General features: G+C 47.3%; 1 protein-coding gene across 2 annotated transcripts; it reads left to right on the plus strand.

The window, feature by feature from the left end:
• The first annotated feature begins 978 nt into the window (after window positions 1-978).
• On the plus strand, window positions 979-21,112 carry CD83 (CD83 molecule). 2 transcript variants are annotated; one of them, XM_005904501.3, is made up of 5 exons: window positions 979-1,161; window positions 1,254-1,369; window positions 14,497-14,707; window positions 17,492-17,598; window positions 19,522-21,112. In XM_005904501.3, exons 1-5 carry the CDS (start codon window positions 1,125-1,127, stop codon window positions 19,645-19,647), a joined length of 597 nt encoding a protein of 198 aa, XP_005904563.1. In that variant the 5' UTR covers window positions 979-1,124; the 3' UTR covers window positions 19,648-21,112. The 2 variants fall into 2 exon arrangements, with proteins under 2 accessions (XP_005904563.1, XP_005904562.1); XM_005904500.3 differs by having other exon boundaries at window positions 984-1,161; window positions 19,519-21,112.
• Window positions 21,113-23,656: the final 2,544 nt, after the last annotated feature.

The following is a 23,656-nucleotide window of genomic DNA, read 5'->3' on the forward strand; positions in this document are numbered from 1 at the left end:
CTGCTGCTAAGTCACTTCAGTCGTGTCCGACTTTGTGCAACCCGAGACGGCAGCCCACCAGGCTCCCCGTCCCTGGGATTCTCCAGGCAAGAACACTGGAGTGGGTTGCCGTTTCCTTCTCCAATGCATGAAAGTGAAAAGTGATGTCTAACACTAGTAGGTTCTAATTTATCATACAACTGTCAGGTGGACTATTATGCAGCGGTAACAATGATGCTGTTGGATCCTTTTAATGATGTGGAAGCTCTTGCAAATATGAAGTTAATATGAATTAGGTTACAAAACAGCATGTGGAGTATCTATGCACTGAAGCAAGACTCCAAAATGTAACCAGAGGTTATTTCTGGTTGGTCAGAGGCAATCTCTATTTTATTCTGGATTTTAAAGAACTCTTTCTTATATATTTTCTCCCTCTCTGTGTGTGTATGTGTGTATAACCTTTGTTTTAATAGGGGAGGTTGTCCTTTGCTGAAATAATTTAAACAGGCCTGATGCTATGGATGACAACGCCAGCAGGCCGGGAGCGGAGCGGGGGGCGGGGAGGAGGGGGCGGCGCGGCGGCGGGGGGTGGGGGTCTAAGTATGACGGATTTGCCGGGTTCCTGGTTCACCGTGTCTCATGATCATGGAACCAGGACAAGTGCCAGGACCTGGGTTCACCGTGATGTCACCACCGGCTGGGCGATCGGGGGACTCGCTCATCCACGCAGAACCTGGTTTCGCTTCCGCGCAAAGGACCTAACAGCCCCGGCTCGCCTGGCTCCCGCCTCTGTTTGCAGGGTGTCCGGCGTGTGCGCGCGCGGCTGCCAAGCCCTGGGAGCGGCGCGTTCCACCGGGACTGCGGTCGCCGCGGTAGGGTAGAGGCCAGAGCAGCATCAGCACCAGCAACGCGGGCTGGGGGCTCCGGGGAAGTGCCTGGCCAAGGGGGGCGGGGCCGGGCCCGGGGGCGGGGCCGAACTCGGGGGCGGGGCCGGGGCTCTCCGGGTGGCCGCCGCGGGGGCCGGGGAGGCGCACCGCCGCTTCCGCCGCCCGCGGGGATCCCCCCGGGACCGGCGCCCGGGGAAGTCCCGGGTGATCGCCGGTACAAAAGCCGGCGCCAGGGCCCCAGACCGGCAGTCCTCAGCGATGTCACGCGAGCTCCAGCTCCTGCTCCTGAGCTGCGGTAGGGCCTGCGGACGCCCGGCGCCCCCCTCCCGCCTCCCCGCAACACCCTCTTTTCTCGCTTGCTCACGCAGCTCTCTCTCCCTCTTGCAGCCTGCAGCCTGGCGCCCGCGACGCAGGAGGTGAAGGTGGCCTGTTCGGAGGATGTGGACTTGCCCTGCACTGCCCCCTGGGACCCTCTGGTCACCTACACGGTCTCCTGGGCCAAGGTAAGTGCGGCCAGGCTGGCGGGTTAGGGTTTGGTGGTTTAATTGCAGGAGGGGGAACCACCTCGCTCGGGCCGGTGACCCTCTGTGGCTGGGGGTCCGGGATATCGCCGATAACTGCATTCTGTACCGGGTCTTCGCACACGCCTCTCCCATCGCGACTAAGCTCATTCGCATCCAGGTACAGGCTGACATAGATGTCGTTCCCCTGGGGACCTCAAATCTTCTTGCCTCTAAAGGTGGCCTGAGAAGAATGATCCAGATAAGACGTTTTGGAGAGCAGAAAATCTCTTATTTGGATTAATTCTAGAGGCCACCTGTGGTTGTGGTCAGCAGGCCAGGGAGAAGGCAGCTGGTGAAGGTTTGACATTGGCCGGAGGCATGTCTCTGGATTTATTATTTCTGCTGTTTTGTGACTGCGGTGCTCATACATTTGGGGAGAGGGGAGGGGGCAATTTGAGGGGAAGGATGACCAGATAGAAGCTGATGTAGGCTCTTTTTTTGGATGGTAGCTATCTGCCAGTCATCCCCTTTCAGGGAAACCCTTGGCCTCCTCCCCATCCCTTTCTCTTCCCTCTGAGCATTCTGAAAGTTCCAGCAAGGAGGGCTTCTGTGTGATGGTGCATTGGAGGGTCCTCGTGTGTAAGAGCAGTGTCACCTACCCTACAACAAGAGGATTGAGTCAGACTGACGCTTTTTTAAGGTTTCCTCTCAACTCTAACCTTTTCAGCTTATAAGATTGTGGTTGTGGTGGCCTTGCAAACCCAAGCAATCCAACTGTTTGCTGTCAGCGGTTTATTTATATTTTTTTGCTCACCACCTTTAATGAGGTTATTGCCACAATGGCACCTCGGGTTGAAGCCCAGTGACTATGCTATCCCAGCCTTGCTTTGGTTAGCTGATTGGTCATCTTCAGTTCAGTTCAGTCTCTCAGTCGCGTCCGACTCTTTGCGACCCCATGAATCGCAGCACGCCAGGCCTCCCTGTCCATCACCAACTCCTGGTCATCTTACCTTGCCGGCAATCTCTGTGCCTTTGTAGTTTTCCACAAAACGCTGGGTTTTCTTCTGCCCGCCATAAAAGATGCTGTGAGAACCTGCACAAGTATCTAGCCATTTAACAAGGCAGCCTAGGACCATTATCTCTTTGTGTGTGTGTCTTCTCTCCTCACCGGATTGTCAGTTCCCTAGGGACAGTGCCACAGCTTTTGTGTCTCCTGCACGGCACCCAGCCTTTGCCCTGTTCATTTCAAAGGTGCTCAGTGAATTCAGGCCAACCTTTTGTGATTATGCACGGTGGAAATGGTGCTGAGGCTCGGGGGCCCTGTGTTATGTATGCAAATAGGTTTGTTATTATTCCTGCTTCATTTCCACCTTAGTCACTGTGGGATCAGAGAAGACAGCAATTCCAAAATTGTTCCCTTGTAAAAACAATAGTATTTAAACAGAAATATTGGAAAACCAGTATTATTTGGGTAGTCACCATCTGGCAAGCTCTGAGGTACATGTCTTCATGCATCAGCAGTTCCAGTGGACTTAAGAGATAAAGCCTATCACTGATGAGGAAACTGAGTCTTAGGGCTAAAGTAACCTACTCACTATTACATAGCTGGCTAAACGCTAGAGTTGGGATTTGAATCCAGCAATCTGGCTCCATAGCCTAAGTTCTTAGAGGTCTGTCTTGTTATTTCTGTTTTCTATCCTAATTCCTTAAAGAAAATGAAAGTGTCTTTGGGCTAGCCAGGCAGGGACTTGGTTATCTAAAAGGAGGAGAAAACATGAAACCATGATCCTTTCCAGACTGATTAAAAAGGGAAAACAATATTAATATCCCCAGGGGAGTAATTGCAAAGTACTTATGAAACAAGTAGATGAAATTTCAGACTGTAAAGTTCAAACAGTTGTCAAGTTAAATCTTCTTGCACGAGGTCATTTGGAATGATGTAGTAAACCAGAGCGATTAACCTCTGGCTTTTCCTTGGATGTCAGCTGGTGATGTAACCTTATTATGTATGTGCTTGTTTGTTGAACACAGTTCTTACAAACTTTACCCTGAAGGGCTCTCAAAGCTCTGCTAAGAAAAAAGACAATAGTCTCTTGGCATTGTCTTTTTTCTGTTGGTCCATGGAATAGGGTCACTGAAAAATCATGCCCAATTTATTTTTTTAAGAAAGAAACTGATGGAGTCGTGGTGGTTAGGAGAGCTGTGCTATTTCAGTAAACTAATCAGATACCTTGAAAGCGATATGCTTTGTTTTTCAAGCTCTTTTTAACAGATCTCAGCATATTCTGTAGATATTTGTTATTTTCCAGCCCAGTAATTATACTTTTTGCATCAATTGTGCTTGTACAACAAAAACCAATAGAGTGTTCTGGAAATAAAGCCAGTGGTGAAATACCAAAATTCTTTGTTTTACAGAAGATTATCTTGTCATTTTCACCCACAACTTTCTTGTAAAATGTTTCTCTGAAGCTTTAGAGGTAGCTATAAAGTGGGGAATTTAAGTCTGGTGACCACAGCCAACCTCACTGCATCATCAGTAGGGTAGTTGGTAAAACCACTTTGCACAGTTGTGGGCTGTGTGCTGGACAAGTAAGCAGAGAGTCCTTTGCAGTGTGGGTTTTCTCCGTCCACCAGATTGAATCACATTCTTGCAGGTTTTCTGCATCCCACAATTACGGTTATAATGACTCACGATTAAAAAATCCATTTACCACTCAGTTCCCTGGCACCCCGGAGCATTCTGCCACTGTCCAGTTGGCACTGATTACTTGGAATGAACAAAAGAGCCCATGTAAACCATGTGTTTCTTATCATGTGCCTTTTACCAAAAGACTCAAAGCAGACGGTGTTTGCAACATTCGGGTGAGTTGGGAAGAAACAATGTCCATCTTATTCTCTGTGTTTCCAAGATACAAAGACAGGGGATTGGGGTTGAGGAATGCAATCTACACTTGCACGGGGCATGGGGTCAAAGGTGGAGCCAAGAGTGGGCACTGGTAGCCCCATTCCAGTTAGCACAAGTCTTCTTTCTCTTCCCAACTGGGATCCAAGAATGGGACCTCCTCTCCTCCCTTCCTGTATTGTACCCTTTAAAGCAGAGTGAATGATTGAAAAGAAATAGAAAATGCAGTATATGCATCCAGCGTAGCTGTTAAGATCGTGAATAGATTGTGGTTGTTGGGAGGAGATGTTTTGAGATATTATAAGGCACATAGGCCTTGGGCCAGCCCTCTTCTACCAACGGCTGTGACCTCCGATTAGATTTCTAGCACAAGAAGATCATAGCACAATTCCGTGTCTGCCAGGAGGAAGACCATCCGTTCAGGGGCCAGTCTGTGCTTCTCGTGGGGTGGCCTGGTCCATGCTGTCTTTCACGAGGCTGCAGTAGGTCCGGAGGGGCAGGATGGCGCTGGTGCACGGAGCGTCTGGGCGTGGGTGGGGTTGGCCACTGCTAATGATGAGTGGTTACTCACGAGGGAAACACATCTCCATCTCCTATGGTTCTGGGAGCCCCCACAGCCTGTGTGGATACATATCGAAAGAGGATCTCTGAGATGAAACTCAGGTTTCATCTCTGAGTGACACTGCGGAGGAGAGGACAGACCTGCGTCACAAGACAAGTGCCCTTTTTAGATGATTTCCAAGGGAAGGGATAAAGGGGAAGTGAGACCATGATTTCAGAGGCTAGAGCAGACTTGAACTTTATCATATTTAGAAGAGCTGCAGCTGTGGCAAGTCAGGGGCTCTCCTGGGGACTAAAGGAGAGCAGGTTGATGGCTTGTATGTGGCCCCTTGGAAAGTTCCAGGATAGTCGCTCCATGGCTCTTACTCGTCCTTGATGTGTTTGTTAAGAGCCGTCCGCCGTGGGCAACGCCAGTCTCCTATTTTCTGTCTCTATAGCATCTTGTGTGATAATGAACCATAAAGCAAGGAGGCGCTAAGGAGGAGCCCACAGAGGGTCTAGGCTTGATGAACGGCCCGGGCAGGTAGCAGCGTACAGCTACCAACTCTGACGGCCCCACGCAGAGACAATGCATGCCGCTCACCGCACTTACCTGATTCTAGAATGCTGTCTGCTTTAAGATAAGATTTGAGATGTTTTAGGAGAAGAAGGAAACATTTATATATTAAATACAGAAGCACCGAAACACTGCAATGTAAAAAACAAGGCCTGTGTGAGCGTCAAAGAAAAGTTGTATCATCCCCATTGGGACCGGTATTACTTGACCTGATTGAATAACCTTTAGGTCAGACTATGAAAGGCATAAAGTTAGTTTTCAGATGTCTGTCATATTTACATTTTCATCATTTAGTTAATATTTCTATGTCCCAAGTGTGTGCCAGGTCCTGGGCCTGGCAGTGGCTGTCCTAAGACCAATCCAGAACATTGGCCAGAGGACAGAGGCCTGGACACAAGAACGCACAGGTGTTGTTTGGGGAGCTGATGGGTAACTACTAATCTGGAAGGGAGGATTATACCACAGAGGACCAACAGGTAGTACCACCAACAGGCTGGGAACGGAGGGTGAAGACCCCTGAATGCTGAATCATATGGGCTAGAATTTGGTCCATTTGGCATCAAGGAGCCTTTGACAGTTTTTAAGCAAAGAGGACAACATAATGGAAAATATGTCAGAAGAAAATCGTATTTCTTATGGTGAGAGGTAGAATATAATTCATCCTAGCAAATGAGTGTCAGAGGCAGGCTTCAGTCTTGCGCTGCAGTGAAGCTGCCGGTGGGTTAACTGTGAGCCTGCAACGCGGGCCTGGGGTTTGCCTCCCCTTTCTCTCTTGGTCACCAGTCCTTCTGTCCATGTGGATCTAGGGACCAGTGAGCCAGGCTGTGGAAGAAATCCCAGCTAGATGAAAGTGATGGGGCACTGAGATTTTTGGACCATGATGAGAAGTGTTGCTAAAAATCTTTCAGCTTGGAAGAGGGGTGGGAGGGAAAAGGCAGCTGAGAGTGAAATACTAAAAACTGCAAACACTCGTTTTCCATAAATAAAAGGGGGAACCCGAATCACATGGCGACTGATTATCTTAGTTCTGTATATGGGTTTGTCACTTCACAAAGAAGAGGAAGTTAGGAGAAGGTCTCAGTGACATAAGGGAAGGTTTTATGTAGGGCAGGACTAAAAAGAGATTCATTACCTTAAAAGGGGGCTTCCTCCTTCTATTAATACAACTGTTCTCCGTAAGCCCTTTCTGGAAACCCTTGGGATAACCCCCAAATTTCTACCAAGAGTCCTTAGCTCAAACCAGAGCTGAATTAAAGTACTTCCCTAAGACTCTTTCCACCCTGAAGCACATTTTTGACTTTGTTTTTGCACTGAGGTATACCTGGGTAAAATTTCTCTGTGTGTTGTGTATTTTTGGTACAGATGTAAGAGCCCAAGGCTTGTGAATATCACTTGATATTTTTGTGGAGCACCAGTTAATCTACGCATGTTCTTGTCTCAATTGTCTAAGAGAAGACAGATCCCAGAACAGGTAGTTGTCTAGGATTATTGGTCCCGATGGGGAAAGCCAAAGGGAAAAGACAGACGCTCGTTGCTGTGGGCAATTCATATTCACTTATGACCAGACTCACTGGGTCAGTTCTAGAGAACAGAGGTTCTGAGTCCAGTCAGACCCTGGTGTCTCTTCCCCTGAGGAGTGGGAGCCATGTGAGCCCAAGTGACAAAACAGCACTGGCCTTGAGGTTGGAGCCGTGTGAGGTTCTCCCTTATGTGCCGCGATTATTTTAGGAGCAGGGCAAGGTGCACCTATCCATTAGCAATCTTTGTTGTGAAGGCTTGTAATCCTTCAAAACTGGCTTCAAGAAAAGGGAATATATCGGCTTCTATAGTTGAAACAGTTTTTTTAAATGAAAATGTAGTTCATACTTCAGTTACGGTTGATGTTGTGGGTTAGTGTCCCACAAAATGACATGTGTCAGTCCTAATCCCTGGTGTTTGTGAGTGGAACCTTATTTGGAAATAAGGTCTTTGGAGAGGTAACCAAGTTAAAATGAGGTCATGCTTGATCAGGGTGGGCCCTGAATCCAATGGCTGGTGTCATTAAAAGAAAACAGAGACAGACACAGACACAAAGGGAGAACCCCACAGGAAGATGGAGGCAGAGACTGGAGTGATGTGTTTACAGATCAAAGAATGCCAGTTTCCAGCAACACCAGAAGCTGGGAGCGAGACATGAAACAGATTCTTCCCTTCAGAGAGCGCGTGGCCCCACCAGCACCTTGATGCTGCATTTAACGGCCTCCAGAACCGTGAGAGAATACATTTCTGCTGCTTTAAGCCACCCAGTTTGGACTGAGGCTAGATGTGGAGACTCGTGACTGTCCACAGGGCTTGGTGACTTTCCGTCTCTCAACTTGCCCTTCCTTTGTGTTGGTTTTATTGTCAGCCTCCATGAGGCAGTGAGATAGTCACCGATAACTGCCGACCTGTCTGTCCTCCCAAGGTCAAGTGCCAAGGAAAAGATTGCGCCTCTTCCATCTCAACAAATGTCTGATTATGCTCAAGTGGCTTTGACTGGGTCATGGACTCATCAGAACCAGTCTCTCTGGTCACAGAGGCCAGGCTTGTGTCCAGTGTGCCTTTTCTAGAATGAGAGGTAGCACCCTTGAAGAATATGAATTCATAGGATTCAGAATTCAGGAATGCCCCTCCAAGGTCCAGCAGGATCCCTAAGAACCTCTTGGGAGAAGGATGATTGGCATGAACAGTGAGTAACCTAACCTTCTCTTCAAATCCTAGTTCCAGAGGGGTTTGCCAATTACAATGATGCCATAGTAAATTCAGAATATTCTGGCTATTTTGGAGACCTTGTGGATAGAAAAATAACTTGTTTCTAGAGCAGAGATTGAGACTTCTAGAACAGCTTTGCCAGAGAGGAGACGGGAAGGATCAGCAGGAAGAAATGACTGAATGGGTGGGTGGAGATAGAAAGCTATGGGATACAACCCCAGTTGCTATATCCAACATTACCACCTAGAAGCACTATTATATGTTTTCTCATTCAATCCTTAAAATAACCCAGAGGGAAGTAGGTAGTTACAGGTGAGGAAAATGGGAGTCAGAGGTGAAGGGATTTCCCAGCAATGACCCAGTTATCTGATTAAGCAGCCTGGGCTTGACCTCAGGCCCTCTGATTCTGGATCGACTTACTCATTGTTTTTAAAATTTACTCATTCATTCAGTAAATAATGTGTTTTTGAATATTTCCTAAGTTCAGGAAAGTATTTAGAATGCTGAAGGAAACCTTAGCTGTGAAAAAAAAAGAGTGGTAACATTTTTAGGTGTGATTGACATTATGCTCCATGATCCACCTACGTCATCATTGGTGTCTTCACACCAACTTTGGGAGATGTTAATTACCCTTCCCCCATCTCAGGGGAGCAAATGAAGCCTGAGAGCTCTTCAGTCCCTTTCGCCAAGAGCAGAGCTAGCCGTGGGGTTTGTTTCCACATCTGCCCAAGTCCAAAGCTCTTCATTATGTTGCCTCTGCCATATTCATGGCTCTGTTAACAGCCATAAATCCAATCTGTCTGTTAGACCCAGTAAATTTCAAAGTGGAAAATCATTTTTCCAATAAAACTACACTTAGAAAAAAACGATGTTAATGCTCATACATTCTACCCTCATTATGACATCAACCTCTGAGCCAAACTATTTTGCACGTTATAAAGAGCTGTTTTTATGATGAATGGGGATTATATTGGCACTTTAATTGAGTTAGAAACCAAGGTACATGAATGTTAGTGCATGGGAAATGCAATAAAAAAAAAGCTGTTCAATGTGATTGGAATATATCAGATTAATTTAATACCACCTTTAAGTACTTAATGTCCATTCCTTTAAATATGTTTAATTAAATTGTTGGATTAAATATTTATATGCATATATGTGTGCACACATATTTTCCCCTCAAAAAATGTCTTCCTTTTCTTTTACTTTCCTATCACATTCCAAACACATCATATATGTGATAAATTCAGATTTCAAGGTTGTCAAATCAAAATTCTTTGCTGTAGGAATGGAACAAATATGGTATATGGTAATCTAGGTAATCTATGGTAATCTATGAAGTTAGCATATATTTGGGTAAAATTATGTAAACTTCTAAAGAACTTCTCACAGTAAGGATTTTGACTGAAATATTGATTCTGTTTCAGCCATATTTAGATATTTACTTGATTTGTTTCTCTCTAGTTCAAATTTATACACCAGTTTTAAAAAAAACTTAATTCACATGCCTTTAAAATTATTACTTGTATTTGTTTGACTTCAGTTCATTTCAGTTCAGTCCCTCAGTCGTGTCCGACTCTTTGCGACTCCATGAATCACAGCACACCAGGCCTCCCTGTCCATCACCAACTCCAAGAGTCTACTCAAACTCATGTCCATCAAGTCGGTGATGCCATCCAATCATCACATCTTCTGTCGTCCCCTTCTCCTGCCCCCAATCCCTCCCAGCATCAGGGTCTTTTCCAATGAGTCAGCTCTTTGCATGAGGTGGCCAAAGTATTGGAGTTTCAGCTTTAGCATCAATCCTTCCAATGAACACCCAGGACTGATCTCCTTTAGGATGGACTGGTTGGACCTCCTTGCAGTCCAAGGGACTCTCAAGAGGCTTCTCCAACACCACAGTTCAAAAGCATCAATTCTTCTGCGCTCAGCTTTATTCACAGTCCAACTCTGACATCCATACATGACCATTGGAAAAACCATAGCCTTGACTAGATGGACCTTTGTTGGCAAAGTATTCAGCAAATTAAAGAGAGTTTATTTTAATTTAAGGCTTAGGTCTCCTTCTTAGAGAATGAATATGGTGTTTAAATTATTTAGTCAAATTGGAGGCCTTGAGATAAGTCAAAGGTCTATAGGCCTTCTGAAAATGGGATGTCTTATATTTCACCCTTCGCTGTTTCAGTTGGAAGGAATTTGTCAGCATAAGAGTTAATGCACGGAATTTGGGTTTTAAAAACATAATTGGGGTGAATGTTTTGAGGAATTAATTTGCCCACTTCGTGCTGTGGTCCAGCCCTCGCAGAGTGTGCGCTGAATAGTCCCCATCAATTATGCCTGGCTGTGAATGAATCTGAGGGTTCCTTTTGTTATAAATTATTATTTCCTAAAACGCTTCTGCAGAGAGGCAATGAAACACTTTGGGATTTGGAATGCTGGGAGTTGTTCTTGCCAGTGGTTGGTTTTGAGCCAGCTCAAGTGTTTATAAGAACTCATAAAACCAGGCGAAGTTGAGGATGGCCCATTTGCTGTAATTCCATGTTCCTCCCCCTGAAATTCCTCTGATTCTTGAACGGTGCTGCTTCAGCCAGGGCTAAGTCACCCTATACCGCAGTGTGACGGCTGCTTGGCCGCTGTGCTGAAGCCGAGGATTTGATCTTTTGCGTGAAGTCTCTTTTGCGTGCAGTCTCTTGGGACTGCTAGCGCCTCACTTCCATCATAAGCATGTGACATTAATGTGAAAACTACAACTAAATTTTTGCAGCAGTACGCAAAAGGCAGGGCGAGTAGCACAGGCAACGTGTGTACCTACAGCTTGAAGCTAAGGGAGGGCTCTGAACAATTTCCAGGTGCACTGCGTGAATTTACAGAAGCGTCCTTTTGTTACATTGAGTTATCAGGCACAGAGAAGTGTTCATTACTTTGGCAGGAGGACTCAGGTTATCAGCCAGTACTTCTCTCAGTTCTCTGGGTCTTTCAAGAAGACCCAGGAAGGGGTCATTGAAAGATGACCCTGTGAAAGTTAAGATATTGTTGCCTGATCTCACTGAGGGCTGCTGCGGTTCAGTAAATCAGGATTCTGAAGGCCGCTTTGGGATTCTTTGACTTTCCTCTCCTTCTTTCATTCATGACCTCACCCTGCCTTTGCTTTGCCATTTGAAAATAACCTCTCCGGAGGTTTTGCCAGACACCTGTGGAAATCTGACCATCACTTAAACTACTGTTTTGTTATTACTGCTGATTTTTTAAAAATGAATTTTCTTCTGCAAGTAGACAGCAAGCCACTGCCAGTCAGTTCTGATCCCCACCGCACACTCGATTCAGCAGTTCCCAGCAGCCATCGTGATGAGGGGCCCATCTTCATGTAAATAAAGCACAATAGTTTATATTTCTACCAGCTTTCAGAGGGGCTCTCAGTTTTGATCTTGACTTTCAGACAGGCCTTTCTGAGTTGAGGGAGGGGTCACTGGATAGGAGAGAAGATCCCCTGATGGAGAAAACCAGAGGTAGATAATCTCAAAATGACTGTTGCAGCCGAGGTCACATCTTTTCGAATACAGGGATTTCTAGCAAAACTGAGTTCCAGTGATATTGGTTAGAAAGAGGGGCTTCCCTGGTGGCTCAGATTATAAAGACTCCACCAGCAATGCAGGAGACCAGGGCTTGATCCCTGGGTTGGGAAGGTCCCCTGGAGAAGAGAATGGCAACCTGCTCTAGTAGTCTTGCCTGGAGAATCCCACAGACAGAGGAGCCTGGGGGCTGCAGTTCATGGGGCTGCAAAGAGTCAGACATGACTGAGCGACTAACATGTTCACTTTTTGTGCTGTTAGAAAGAAATCTGAGTTGAACCCATTTGGAGGTTAATTCAGAAAAGCAAAGCAGGATGAGACAGCATCACGGGGACTGCAGAGATTAAGCTGAGTGAGTTAATTGGTTCAAACTGGCCTTTGAGGTGGAGGTGGGGGTGGGGAGTCTTGGAAGCAATTGACCCTGGATGGTCCTGGGCAGCTGACCCACCAAAAGCTGTGGTCCAGGGGAGCTCTTCGTCAAGCAGTGGGTGAGGGGAGAGGTGCAGGTACGTGATAAGGCTACACTTACTGGTTTCATCATGCCTGTAAAGAGAACTGGGCTAACTTAGACGTGTTCTAGAATCAGTCGGATGCCTACAGTTCCTTGACCACAACTCCTTCTTTTGTTTTCTTGCTTTCTCTTTGAACACCTAAATGCCCCAGTCTGTAGATCCTTGATTATTTAGGAAGGAACTTTTCAACACAGCAGAACTTTCAAGAATTGGGATTGATGTTCAGAGACTCGGCCTGAGAGAAGCTGTTAGTCTCAGCCCGGTGCTGGGAGTGAATGAAGCGGGGATTCTTGCAGGAGCGATAAATCTACCACCAGATGTCTCTGCAGGCCACTCCACAGGCGTGCTCGCTGGAGCTGGGGCCGCGGAGGCGGGAACCCGAGCTTCGCATGGACCTCACGGTGCATCCCCCGACCTAATACCTGAAGCAGAAACCAAGGAGGGGGTGTGTGTGCACACACGTGTGTGTCTCCTGTCTTGAGCTGCCTCTGCCTCTGTTCCCCGCATTCCTTGGTCATTTATTTCCCTGTGCTGATTGCCTATTGAAACTAGGAGAGGAGTTGTACGGTGCTTCCTACAGGAGATGCTCCCTGTAGGAGATCAAACAGTGGCAGGTGGAGCCAGAGAGAGCAGTGGTGTCTTTTCCTAAGGGGCCCTCTGGTGTGGGCACCACTCCAGGGACCAGGAAGGAATGCGGCCGGACCCCAGGCTCCCTGCTGGTCCCCAGTCACTCAGCAAAGGCTCAGGGCTGCCCTGGAGCTCTGAAAACAGTGATTGGCTTTCCTGTTGATGTAAATCAGGTTTAGAAGCTTTAAAACGTTTCAGTGGAGGACCAATGAGCAAGTTAACTAGGCCAGTTAAAAATATACCTGGGGAGAGAGAATTGATGGTGAACATGGTGTGTACTTAATCATGAAACTAGAAGATGATGGAAAGACTCCACCAGTTTAATAACAAAGATTGTTCGGGGAAAGAAAACCAGCCAGGTTAGTGTGGGTAAACTTGGCATCTACTCCTGTCAGGCTGATCCATCCTGACTTCAGTGATTTAAGTCATAACTGCCGTTCCATGGGGACTTCCCTGATGGCTCAGCAGTAAAGAATCTGCCTGCAGTGCAGGAGCCAAGGAGACACTGGTTCGATCACTGGGTTGGGAAGGTCCCCTGGAGGAGGGCATGGCAACCCACTCCAGTATTCTTGCCTGGAGGATTCCATGGACAGAGGAGCCTGGTGGGCTACAGTCCATGGGGCCGCAAAGAGTCGGACACGACTGAAGCGATTTAGCACGCACACACGCCCTTCCACGTGTGTCTTGGTGCGACTGCCAAGTGGCCTGACACAGAGAGTTTCCACGAGGTGCTGTTATCAGCTGCCTTCCTGCTGCAGCAGAGGGCTGAGTGTGGTACATCCTGCAGGGTCATGGCTGAGCCCACATGTGCGCAGTCTCTGAAGAACAGGATGACTCTTCACGGGAGGCTTTGCTCATCTGAATCTCTGTGTTTTTTTGTCAAGTTGTCTGGCAATGACCTTAACAGATTTAGGAACATTTTCTAAATAAAACCCTGAGCTACAAAAATAAGAGTCAGTCACTGGATGAGTTGGTATCTGAAGAAAAGAAGAGAACATTGAATAGACAACAACCGGCAAGAGAATGTGATTCAGCCTGATTCATGCACTTCATCACGTAATCATTAATGACGCAAGGTTATGGTCAACAGGAACACTGCTTCACGTAGAGTGGAAGTTGGGATACAGAGAATCATAAAATGCAGTCCTGATCTTATTCCAAAAAGAGATGGAACCTTAAAGAATCCTCTTAGATTCTCTCCTCCCCCCCTGCAAACATCACACATACTCACAGTATCTTCTTTTAAAACAGCCAGCTGAGGATAGATTTTATGAAAGCAAGAGGTAGAATCTTGACGTCTCAGAGACCCAAGGGCTTGTGGGCTCTGACAGTAGAGCATGAAGCAAATCTGATTCTTGCTTTTTAAATTTATTTTATTGAAGTAAAGTTGATTTGCAGTGTTGCGTTCGTTTCTGCTGTAGAACAAAGTGAGTCAGTTATGTGTGTATACGTTCTTTTCCGTATTCTTTTCCAAGATGGTTTGTCTCAGGATATTGAATATAATTCCCTGTGCTATACGGTAGGACCTTCTTACTTATTCATTCTCTGGGTAAAGTTTGCATCTGCTAATCCCAAGCGCCCAGTCCACCGCTCCCTACGCCGTCCCCCTTGGCAACCACGAGTTTATATACTCTCGGTCCCTGAGTCTGTATGTGATTCTTTCTTAACAGCTCACAGACGGAGGTGCAGAAAGGGTGGAGGTGACCCAGGAAGACCTGCAATCCCCTCAGCAGAGGAACTCTTCAGAGGCCCCCAGGGAAAGGCTGTACTCCCTGAGGATCCAAAACACTACGAGCTGCAACTCCGGGACCTACAGGTGCACTCTGGTGGGTCAGGAAGGGCAGAGAAACCTGACTGGCACCGTGATCCTCAAAGTGACAGGTGAGGTGGTCTGCAACACCTGTTTTCTTCCTGCAGCGCACAGAGCACTTTCTGTAAGTCCCGACCTTGATCCGCTCAATCCGAGTTTAATTCAGAAGCTGTGGATCACATCTGCGGCTGAAAGCTAAATTCTGCTGCAAGGGTAGCGTAACTTTCTCTGCCTTCTTTTTGCTTTTTCCGTTTTGTTCTTTAAGGGATCTACCCCAGTTTGATTGGGGTGGATGCCAAATGGAGTCAAGCAACTAAATCTGACTGTTGTTTATTCATATAAGAGTCCTTTGGAGCCAATAGAAAGTTTCCAAGTCTAGTTTTTGGAAGACAGAGAAACTGGGTAGTTTGGAATTTATCAGATAGCTGTGCAATATTCTGCTCACTGGGGGCTCTCTAATCTGGCCTAAGAGAGCTGCTACATGTTTCCGCCTTTTTCAACATGAGAACAGCATTTCTTTCCCACTTTACAGCAATTGGATGTCCTAATCCCTCCACTCAGGCCAAAGAAAAAGCGTCCAGCAAGAGGCTTCCCAAGTAGAAGGCACATTTTTACTCTGTGCAGTAAGACCAGGACTCAAGTGTCAAGATAAGGATTATCTCCTTGGACTTTTTTCTGTAATTTTTCTTGATGTAGTTTAAAATATGCCTTGCATCTGACTTTGGCCCAACTCTTGTTAGTGGCTGAGGCTTGAAATGACAAACATGTCGTTACAGAGACCCTGACTTTGTGTAGCAGCTATTGTCTCCTTCCACGGAGAAGCTTAAAGGAATCTGACTCAAGATCGTATTCCCACACTCATGAGAGGGCAAGCACTGGTTAGGGGCCAGTGTTTGGATTTTTTAAAGTTTTCTTGGCGTGATCCATTTTCAGTCTTTATTGAATGTGCCACAGTATTGTTTCTGTTTTATGTTTTGTGTTTTTGGCCACAAGGCATGTGGGATCTCAGCTCCCCAATCAGGGATGGAACCGTCACCCCCCACATTGGAAGGAAAGTCTTAAACATTGGGCCACCAAGGAAGTTCCTCAGTATTTGGACTTGGTTCACTATCTCGCACCAACACACACACACCCTATATGCTTCTCAGTGTCCAGGCCTATACTCCACTGCGTTTGCATTCGTGGCACTTACGCCTGCCCTGATATAGTCTCTGCTTTGTTCCCTGCTGCCTCCTGCAGTCAGCCCGGAGTATCATTCACGTGAATGAGAAATGGAGCGATCCGGGAGGAAGAGCAGAGAGGGCGGGTGTGTGCCATGGGGAGCGGGGAGCAAAGGAGCAGAGAACAGCTGACTTGCTTTTCTGTCCTCTGCAGAGGCGTTGCGGTCGCCAAATTAAGTGGTCAGGCTAGAGCCACTTGGATCTGGTTCCAATATGAGCTCAGCTGCTCATTAACGTGTGACCTTGGGCAAACCTCTGATTGAGTCTAAGCCTTGCTTTTCTCATCTTCAAAATGGGGATAACATCATCCATGACACAGGCTTGTGGTGACGATTGAACGAGGTATTGCACGGAAATGCTCGGTGCACTGCCCGGGGGTGACCGAGTGCTCAATAAATGTTAGAACTGTCAGGACAATGGCTCTCAGGTCTTGTCTTCTGGGGTCGCAGACCTCTGAACATCCATCCCCAGACCACTGCACAATGTTTGAATCCAGTTTCAGGGGTCACAGTTCTCTGGAGGGCCCCCTGTGACCCTGGGGGTGGAACCCTCCAGTCACCTGGAGTCCACCTGCTCCTGCTCCAGCCCTCAAGCTGACTCCAGGGGCAACCTCGCTGCTCGAAACAGCATGCTGGATGCTGTTCCCCATCGAGAGAGCCTGTCTCCGCCCAGTCTGCTCCTGGGCTGAAGGCGTCCCTCCTCCTGGACTTGCCCCACCCCCGCCCCGCTGCCCAGCACTGAGACCACAGCCTTTAACAGCCCCCTTTTGCTCTCGGCTTTGGTGGAGCGGCTTTGTTTAAAATTCAAAAAACAAATTTTTTAGAGGGATATAGTTGATTTACAATGTTGTGTTAGTTTCAGCTGTACAGCAGAGTGAATCATTATACATATACATATATTCACTGTTTTTAGATTCTTTTCTCATTTAGGCCCTTACAGAGTATTGAGTCGAGTTGCCCGTGCTGTAAACCAGGTCCTTGTTAGTGACCTGTTTTCTATATAGTAGCGTATATTGTTGATTGTTGTGCTCAGTTGCCTTCGACTCTTGGCAACCATATGGACTGTGGCCCTCTAAGCTCCTCCATCCATGGGGTTTTCCCGGCAGGGATACTGGAGTGGGCTGCCATTTCCTCCTCCGGCCGCTCCTCCCAACCTCGGGATAGAGCCCAAGTCTCCTGTGTCTCCTGCATTGGCAGGCGGTTCTTACCACTTGTACTGTAGTTAGTGAGTATAGTCAACCCCAGGCTTTCAAGGTGGAGGGGCTTTAACGATCCTACAAAGACGGATCAGCACCAACTTGTTCCATAATAGGAGGGCAGCTCTGCCACCTGCCTTAGAACCTCAGCCTCTCTGAGCCCTGGTTCCTTCTTCTGCAAACGGGGGACACTCAGCCTTGCCCCTGAAGGTTCAGTGACATGCTGGCTGTCGACCCCTTTGCACGCAGCCGGGCACAGAGTAAGCACAAGGTCCGGTGTCCCTGCCAGTATAACCTGTGTCCTTGCCTGTGGGACAGACTCAAGGGTAGGAGGGGCGACAAGGAGGACTTCAGAAAGCCGGAACAAAGCATGCTTGGTTTTTCACCTTGGTAGAAGAGTCCGTTCAGTGGCTTCATATATTACTTATTTCTTTTTGCAGGATGCTCTAAGGGACACAGAGGAGAGACTTTTAAGAACTACAGAGCTGAGATCGTCCTGCTGTTGGCTCTGGTTATTTTCTATGTAACACTCATCATTTTCACTTGCGTAAGTATCTTTTGCAAACATCTCTCATTATTAAAAGATCACCTGGGGCATCAATCTTAATGTGTTTTGTAGATGGTGCGAATCATTTAATAATAGCAAGGGACCTGTTCTCAGAACCCTGGCCTTACTGAGGTCCCCAGACAGTGAGACTCTCTACGGGAGGCTCCCAGCTTGTTCTCCATCTGGTGGTTCTGCATAGAGCCATGCGTGGAGAAAGTGAATCAGGAGGTGAAGAAAGTTTGTGAAAGGTGAAAGGATCCTCTTAGGGCACCAGCAGGCCGGGACATCCCTCACCCTTCAGTGGTCAAGACTTCACCTTCTAGTGCTTGGGGTGCGAGTTCGATCCCTAGTCGGGGAACTGAGATTCCATGTGCCTTAGGGCCAAACAAACAAAAAATAAACAGCAGAAGTATTGTAACAAATTCAATAAAAACTTAAAATGGTCCACATCAAGAAAAAAGTCTTTTAAAAAGCACCAACAGGGCTTATAGATATGCTGGAAGAAAGTGGGACCTTGCCCGTCCAATACCGGGAGAGGTGCTCTTCCTCCCATAGGTGGATGAGCAAGCCTGTCCACTCCAGTAGTAGATTTGTCTCCTTCATCTGCCCTTGAACTCTTTTCTCTTAGAGCAGGGGTCCCCAGCCTCCAGGCCACGGATTGGTAGCTCTTGTTCAGTCAGGGGTGGCAGCAGATTAAAGTGCACGAAAAATGTAATGCTCTTGAATCATCCCCAAACCATCCCCCTCACCCCACCACCTCTGGTCCACGGTCCCTGGTGCCAAAAAGGTTGGGGACCGCTGTCTTAGAGATTCCCTCTAATAACTTTGGTACTTCCTCTACGTTTTAAGCATTAACCTTGAGAAGTCAGAGGTACACAGGGCGTGGCCTGGGTGGAGGATGGCTGGCCTGTAACGTGGGTGTCCTTGACACGCCCTTGAGCTGTTGGGTGCAGACTCCAGCTGAGACTCCTCTCTGCCCCCCGCCTCCTCGTGCATGACTGCTCACCTGGAGTGACAGTGGTCGTTGGGGAGCAGGGCCAGCTCCAGTCCTGACCCACCAAGAAGTGATCGGTCTCGTATGCCTTAGCAGGAACAGGAAGTACTGTCCATTTGGGGACCAGGACATGGGTCACCCTGGAGCTATTCCAGGGCCGGTTCTTGTTGCTCACTGGGCCCTTCTGGTCACTTAGTGAACTCTCTGGCCCAACACTCATCTCTCTGGTTGCTATTTTAGACATGGATCCAGCATGAGTGAGCATGTGCCGTGTACAGGGCTTTATGTAAGCACTGAGGGGATGTAAAAAGGCTAAGACCTATGTCCTTCCTTCAAGAAACTTACAGCTTGGTCTTGAGAGTTATTTGCATGTGAGAAGATAATTGTTGTTTGGTTGCTCAGTTGTGTCCAACTCTTTAGCCACCCCATGGACTGTAACCCACCAGGTTCCTCTGTCCATGGGATTTCCCAGGCTAGAATACTGGAGTGGGTTGCTATTTTCCTTCTCCAGGGGATCTTCCCAACACAGGGATCGAACTTGGGTCTCCTGCGTTGGCAGGCAGATTCTTTACCATGGAGCCACCAGGAAAGCCCATAATTAGAATGACCTGGTGGTAAATTTTAAAAACGAGTGACTTTAGTGTTCTGTTGGCAAATGCCCGTTTCTACAGGCACTGACTTTCCATGCAGGAAATCCTAATGGTAGGGTCTGGAAATGGCCGCAGTCTGTGACTCCTTGTTGAGGTTCAGAGATACCAGTGAAACAATGCCAGCCCACCATAGAGTGAGTGAGGTAGCCTGCCTCAAGCGGGCTCCCAGATGAGCTGCCCAGCCAGCTCCTAGTGAATGAAGTTTAAATCAAGGTGATGCATTTTTCCAATTATTTACTTCTCAACATATCTCTTTTATTTGACTTTATTTTTCAGAAGTTTGCACGACAGCAGAGTATATTTCCAGACTTTTCTAAACCTGTCCTGGAACATGCTTTCCTCCCAGTCACCTCTCCAAATAAGCATCTGGAACCAGTGACTCTTCACAAGACAGAACTGGTGTGAGCAGGGTTTCTGCACCTTTTTTCTGAGGCCGAAGGCTCCGTGGTGTGCATCCATGTCACCCGGGACAGGAGAAGCATGAGCCCCACGTGAAGACAACATCCTTCCTGTGAAGCCCTTTGCTTGACCGAAGCATACCAGAGTGGATCCCACCCCACTGTCCGTGAGCAGGGCTTTGAGAATTCTGATGTGACCACCACGCATGGAGCCGCCTGCAGGGTGCTTTACAGTGTTGCTGCTTCATGACCTGCTTAGCGTTTTATTCAGCTATCTGGTCAATCTCTTGGACGGGGGTATTTTTTATTTTTTCCAGTCCTAGAAAAGCTGTGGTGAGATGCAGTTGGAAAAGGACCTTGGGAAATCCGAGTGCCCGGAGCTGGTCCTGTGTAGACTCTTGAGGACAGCTGTCCTCTTCCACATCTGGAGCACATCTCTGAATGTGCTGTGTTTTCTTGTCTGAGCCCAGATGTTTTGTGTCTGGGAGAAATCGACAGGCCAAGCTGTGAGACAGGGGGAAATATTTAGCAACTAATTTCCCGCCGTGAAGGCCCTTCCATTACCAAGGGGTAGGATGTGTACATAGAAATAGCAGGTCAGTGAACTGCCCCCAACTGGGCCTTTTGAATCTGGGAAAGACATCCATAAAGAGGCAAGAGCAGAGAGTGCCACATTTATTTTTATTAATTCATCTGTGTATTCTTGTCAAAAAAAGGATTTGTGGTGTTTCTCCTTTTGAAATCCGTATCTTCAGTTCAATGTCATTGTAACTGACAAGCAACGTGCTTATGGAGGGTGAGAAGAAGTCAGAGACTGCAGCAGTAGGGGAGAGAGCCATGTAGGGACCTGAGAGAAAATGCTGGAGCAATCGTGCAACCTGGGTGCTGGGGCCAGCTGTCCCCCTTCCTAGCTGTCTGATTCTGGACAAGATCCCATGGTTTCTGCTTTTTCTGTTGTAAACCAAGAGGTTGTCATATGTGTTGACTGAAAAAAAAAATGTATGTGAAAATGCTTTGAAAGAGTATAAAGCACTATCCAGATTCCAGACTTCTTTTGGTCATTTTCCTTATTACTCCAGTGGTGTTCTGGGCATGAGAAAATACTTTTCATTTTTCATGTTTTCCATCGTCCCAAACAAAGAAGGCAAGAAGGGACACTTTCCCATCATCTTATGTATGAATTCCTTTGGGGAAGTGAGGCCGGTTGAGTGGTCTGTTCTTGAAGCAGCAGCCAAAAGTTAACTCCAAGACGTGGACACTCAGGAGTCACCAGCCATGGGGAGAAGAGCGTTCTCAAATGTTCCATTGATGTTCTGGCAATTGTTGGGTTTCTCTTATCAAACTTGGCCCTCTCCTCACTTACTTTCCAAAGAGAATATTGCCCACGCTATTATTAGAGAGTTAAAAGAATGCCAAGTTGACTGTTTTGGCCTCTGTCATAGTTTTCATGTGATTAAATGTGTGCATGTGAAGAGGGAGTGCTTTTCTCTTTTATATTTCAAACTACTCATAAGGTTTTGGGATGAGTGCTGGGAGGCCTGCAAACTAGTTTGAGAACCAGAACCCAAGGTGAAACTCTAGAGATGAAAGCTTGGCTGAGAACGTCCTCTGAGTGGGGCGGTGGGGTGGGATTTATGGCAGGTAGACCTCTTTGAGGAGAAGGCAATGGCACCCCACTCCAGTACTCCTGCCTGGAAAATCCCATGGACGGAGGAGCCTGATAGGCTTCAATCCATGGGGTCGCTGAGGGTTGGACACGACTGAGCGACTTCACTTTCACTTTTCCCTTTCATGCATTGGAGAAGGCAATGGCAACCCACTCCAGTGTTCTTGCCTGGAGAATCCCAGGGATGGGGGAGCCTGGTGGGCTGCCGTCTACGGGGTCACACAGAGTCGGACACAACTGAAGTGACTTAGCAGCAGATCTCTTTGAAGCAGCAGCCTCTTCCTCCCAGAGATGCTCCTGAATCCACCCCTGAGTGGCCTTGCCACCAGGCAGTACACGATCAGCTGGACCACATCCATGACCACAGGTGGGAAGGATGGGGAGGGTTTCTACTTCAGAAGGATGTGTAAAGCCAGGGGCTCAGTACCTGTGATTCGTGGAGTTTGACTCAAAATTCTCAAATCGTTCCATTACCCCCCAAATGGCAAGAACAATCTAGTGCAAGTGGTGGTAAAAGTTATGGAAGCGCTGTAGGTGAATCCACTTTGGAAAATGGCTCTTTGTGAAATGAATGCCCGTAAAATGCTTGTTAAAGCTATAGATTCCCTTTCAGTGGTATCAATTCCATCCTCAAATGCTTGACCAGAAATGCTGGGGAGACCACTGGTGTAATGAAGAGCTCAGCATTTTTAGCTGGTTTGACGTCCAGCTTCACCAGAGGTTTTACCACCTTGGTCAGGGGAGTCAGCTCTCTAAGCCGAAGCTGGCAGTTCTTTAGAATGTGAAATAAAAAGAGAATCTGCATATTATGTGTTGTGGATTAAATAAGATAACGTACCTAAGAGCCTAGCCTTGTTCAAATAGTACCATTAGAACAAGATTAACGTTAGAACAAGACAGGAGGAAAAAACAGCAGAGAAAGTGATGAGGACAGTGAATATTTGACAAAGTACTTTTGTTGAACAGAATTGGGGCTTCCCTGGTGGCTCAGAGGTAAAGAATATACCTGCCAATGTGGGATACACAGGTTCGATCCCTGATCCTGGAAGATCCCACGTGCCGTGGAGCAGCTAAGCCTGTGTGCCACAGCTCTGGAGCCTGTGCTCTGAAGCCCAGAAGCCGCAACTACGGAGCCCACATGCAGCAGCTACTGACACAAGCGTGCCCTCGAGCCTCTGCTCCACAAGAGAAGCCACTGCAAAGACAGGGCACTGCGGCTGGAGAGTAGCTCTCACTCGCTGCAACTCGAGAAAAGCCCAAGCAGCAACGAAGATCCAGCACAGCCAAAAACAGATAAAATCTTGAAACAAGAACAGAATTGACTTGGTGGGAGAGTCATGATGCTTTCAAAGAATTAATACAAGATGAGATTAGGTGCCTAATGATCATGAGATGTGTGTAGGAGAGAGAGAGAAGGATCAGGGTGGGTAGGGTGGAATTTATCAAAGGGAGTGAGCTGGTTTTCCACTGATTGGAGCCCCTCAAGGTATTTCAGAGGAGGTAGATGATCCGGGACCATATTTATTCTCTGTCTTTACTGCCAGGAAGAGCTTTGTTTTCAGAGCCCTGCTTGCCTATGGAATTCGATCTATGGGTATAATCATTTCACCTCGGGATGTCCCAAGACACAAACACAGACGTGAATATTAGCTCCACATTCTCCCAAAAGAAGGCCTGTGGGTTTTGCTTTCATAATAACTCTTAGCAGATTTCATCGTAGAAAATACTGTGCTGCACTCACAGAGCCCAACAGAGCCTGAGAAATTGCTACGGTTGCCACAGAGGAGATCACATGGCAGCCTGTGGACACAGTCCATAGGCTCACATGTTCGACCCCACAGTACAGTTAAGAATGGGGGTCTCAGAATAATTCAGTCTGGTTCCCGGACTGGTTCCTCACTGGCAACTTTGCATTACTTGGATAATTGTTTAACACTCTATCTTCCCTATGTAAAATAGTCAAAGGCCTAAAAATCTTAGGGTAGATGCTGTTTGGGCTTCCCAGATGGCTCAGCAGTAAAGAATTTGCCTGCTGTGCAGGAGACTCAGGAGACATTGGTTGGGAAGATCCATTCCCATTGCCTGAGTTGAGAAGATCCCCTGGAGGAGGGCATGGCAACCCACTCCAGTATTGTTGCCTGGAAAATCCCATGGACAGAGGAAACTGGTGAGCTACAGTCCATGGGGTCACAAAGAGTCAGACACGACTGAGCGTGCACACATGCTTAATTCAACAGCAGTTGTCTTCCATAGTTTTTCGACTGATGGTTTGCCAGCCAGATTTGTCCTAACTGGTTCCTAAGATAAAATCAATCAGTTCTTTGGTCAGACACTGTATTAATTTTATTTA

The sequence above is a fragment of the Bos mutus genome, chromosome 23, assembly GCF_027580195.1.
Source record: "Bos mutus isolate GX-2022 chromosome 23, NWIPB_WYAK_1.1, whole genome shotgun sequence".
Lineage (NCBI taxonomy): Eukaryota > Metazoa > Chordata > Mammalia > Artiodactyla > Bovidae > Bos > Bos mutus.

Excerpts from the sequence above, each read along its gene's own strand:
- CD83 (XM_005904500.3), top strand. The coding sequence starts at position 1,125 with ATGTCACGCGAGCTCCAGCTCCTGCTCCTGAGCTGCG. Across the intron at positions 1,370-14,496 it reads ACACGGTCTCCTGGGCCAAG|CTCACAGACGGAGGTGCAGA; the intron begins GTAAGTGCGGCC and ends CTTTCTTAACAG. Across the intron at positions 17,599-19,518 it reads CACTCATCATTTTCACTTGC|AAGTTTGCACGACAGCAGAG; the intron begins GTAAGTATCTTT and ends TTTATTTTTCAG.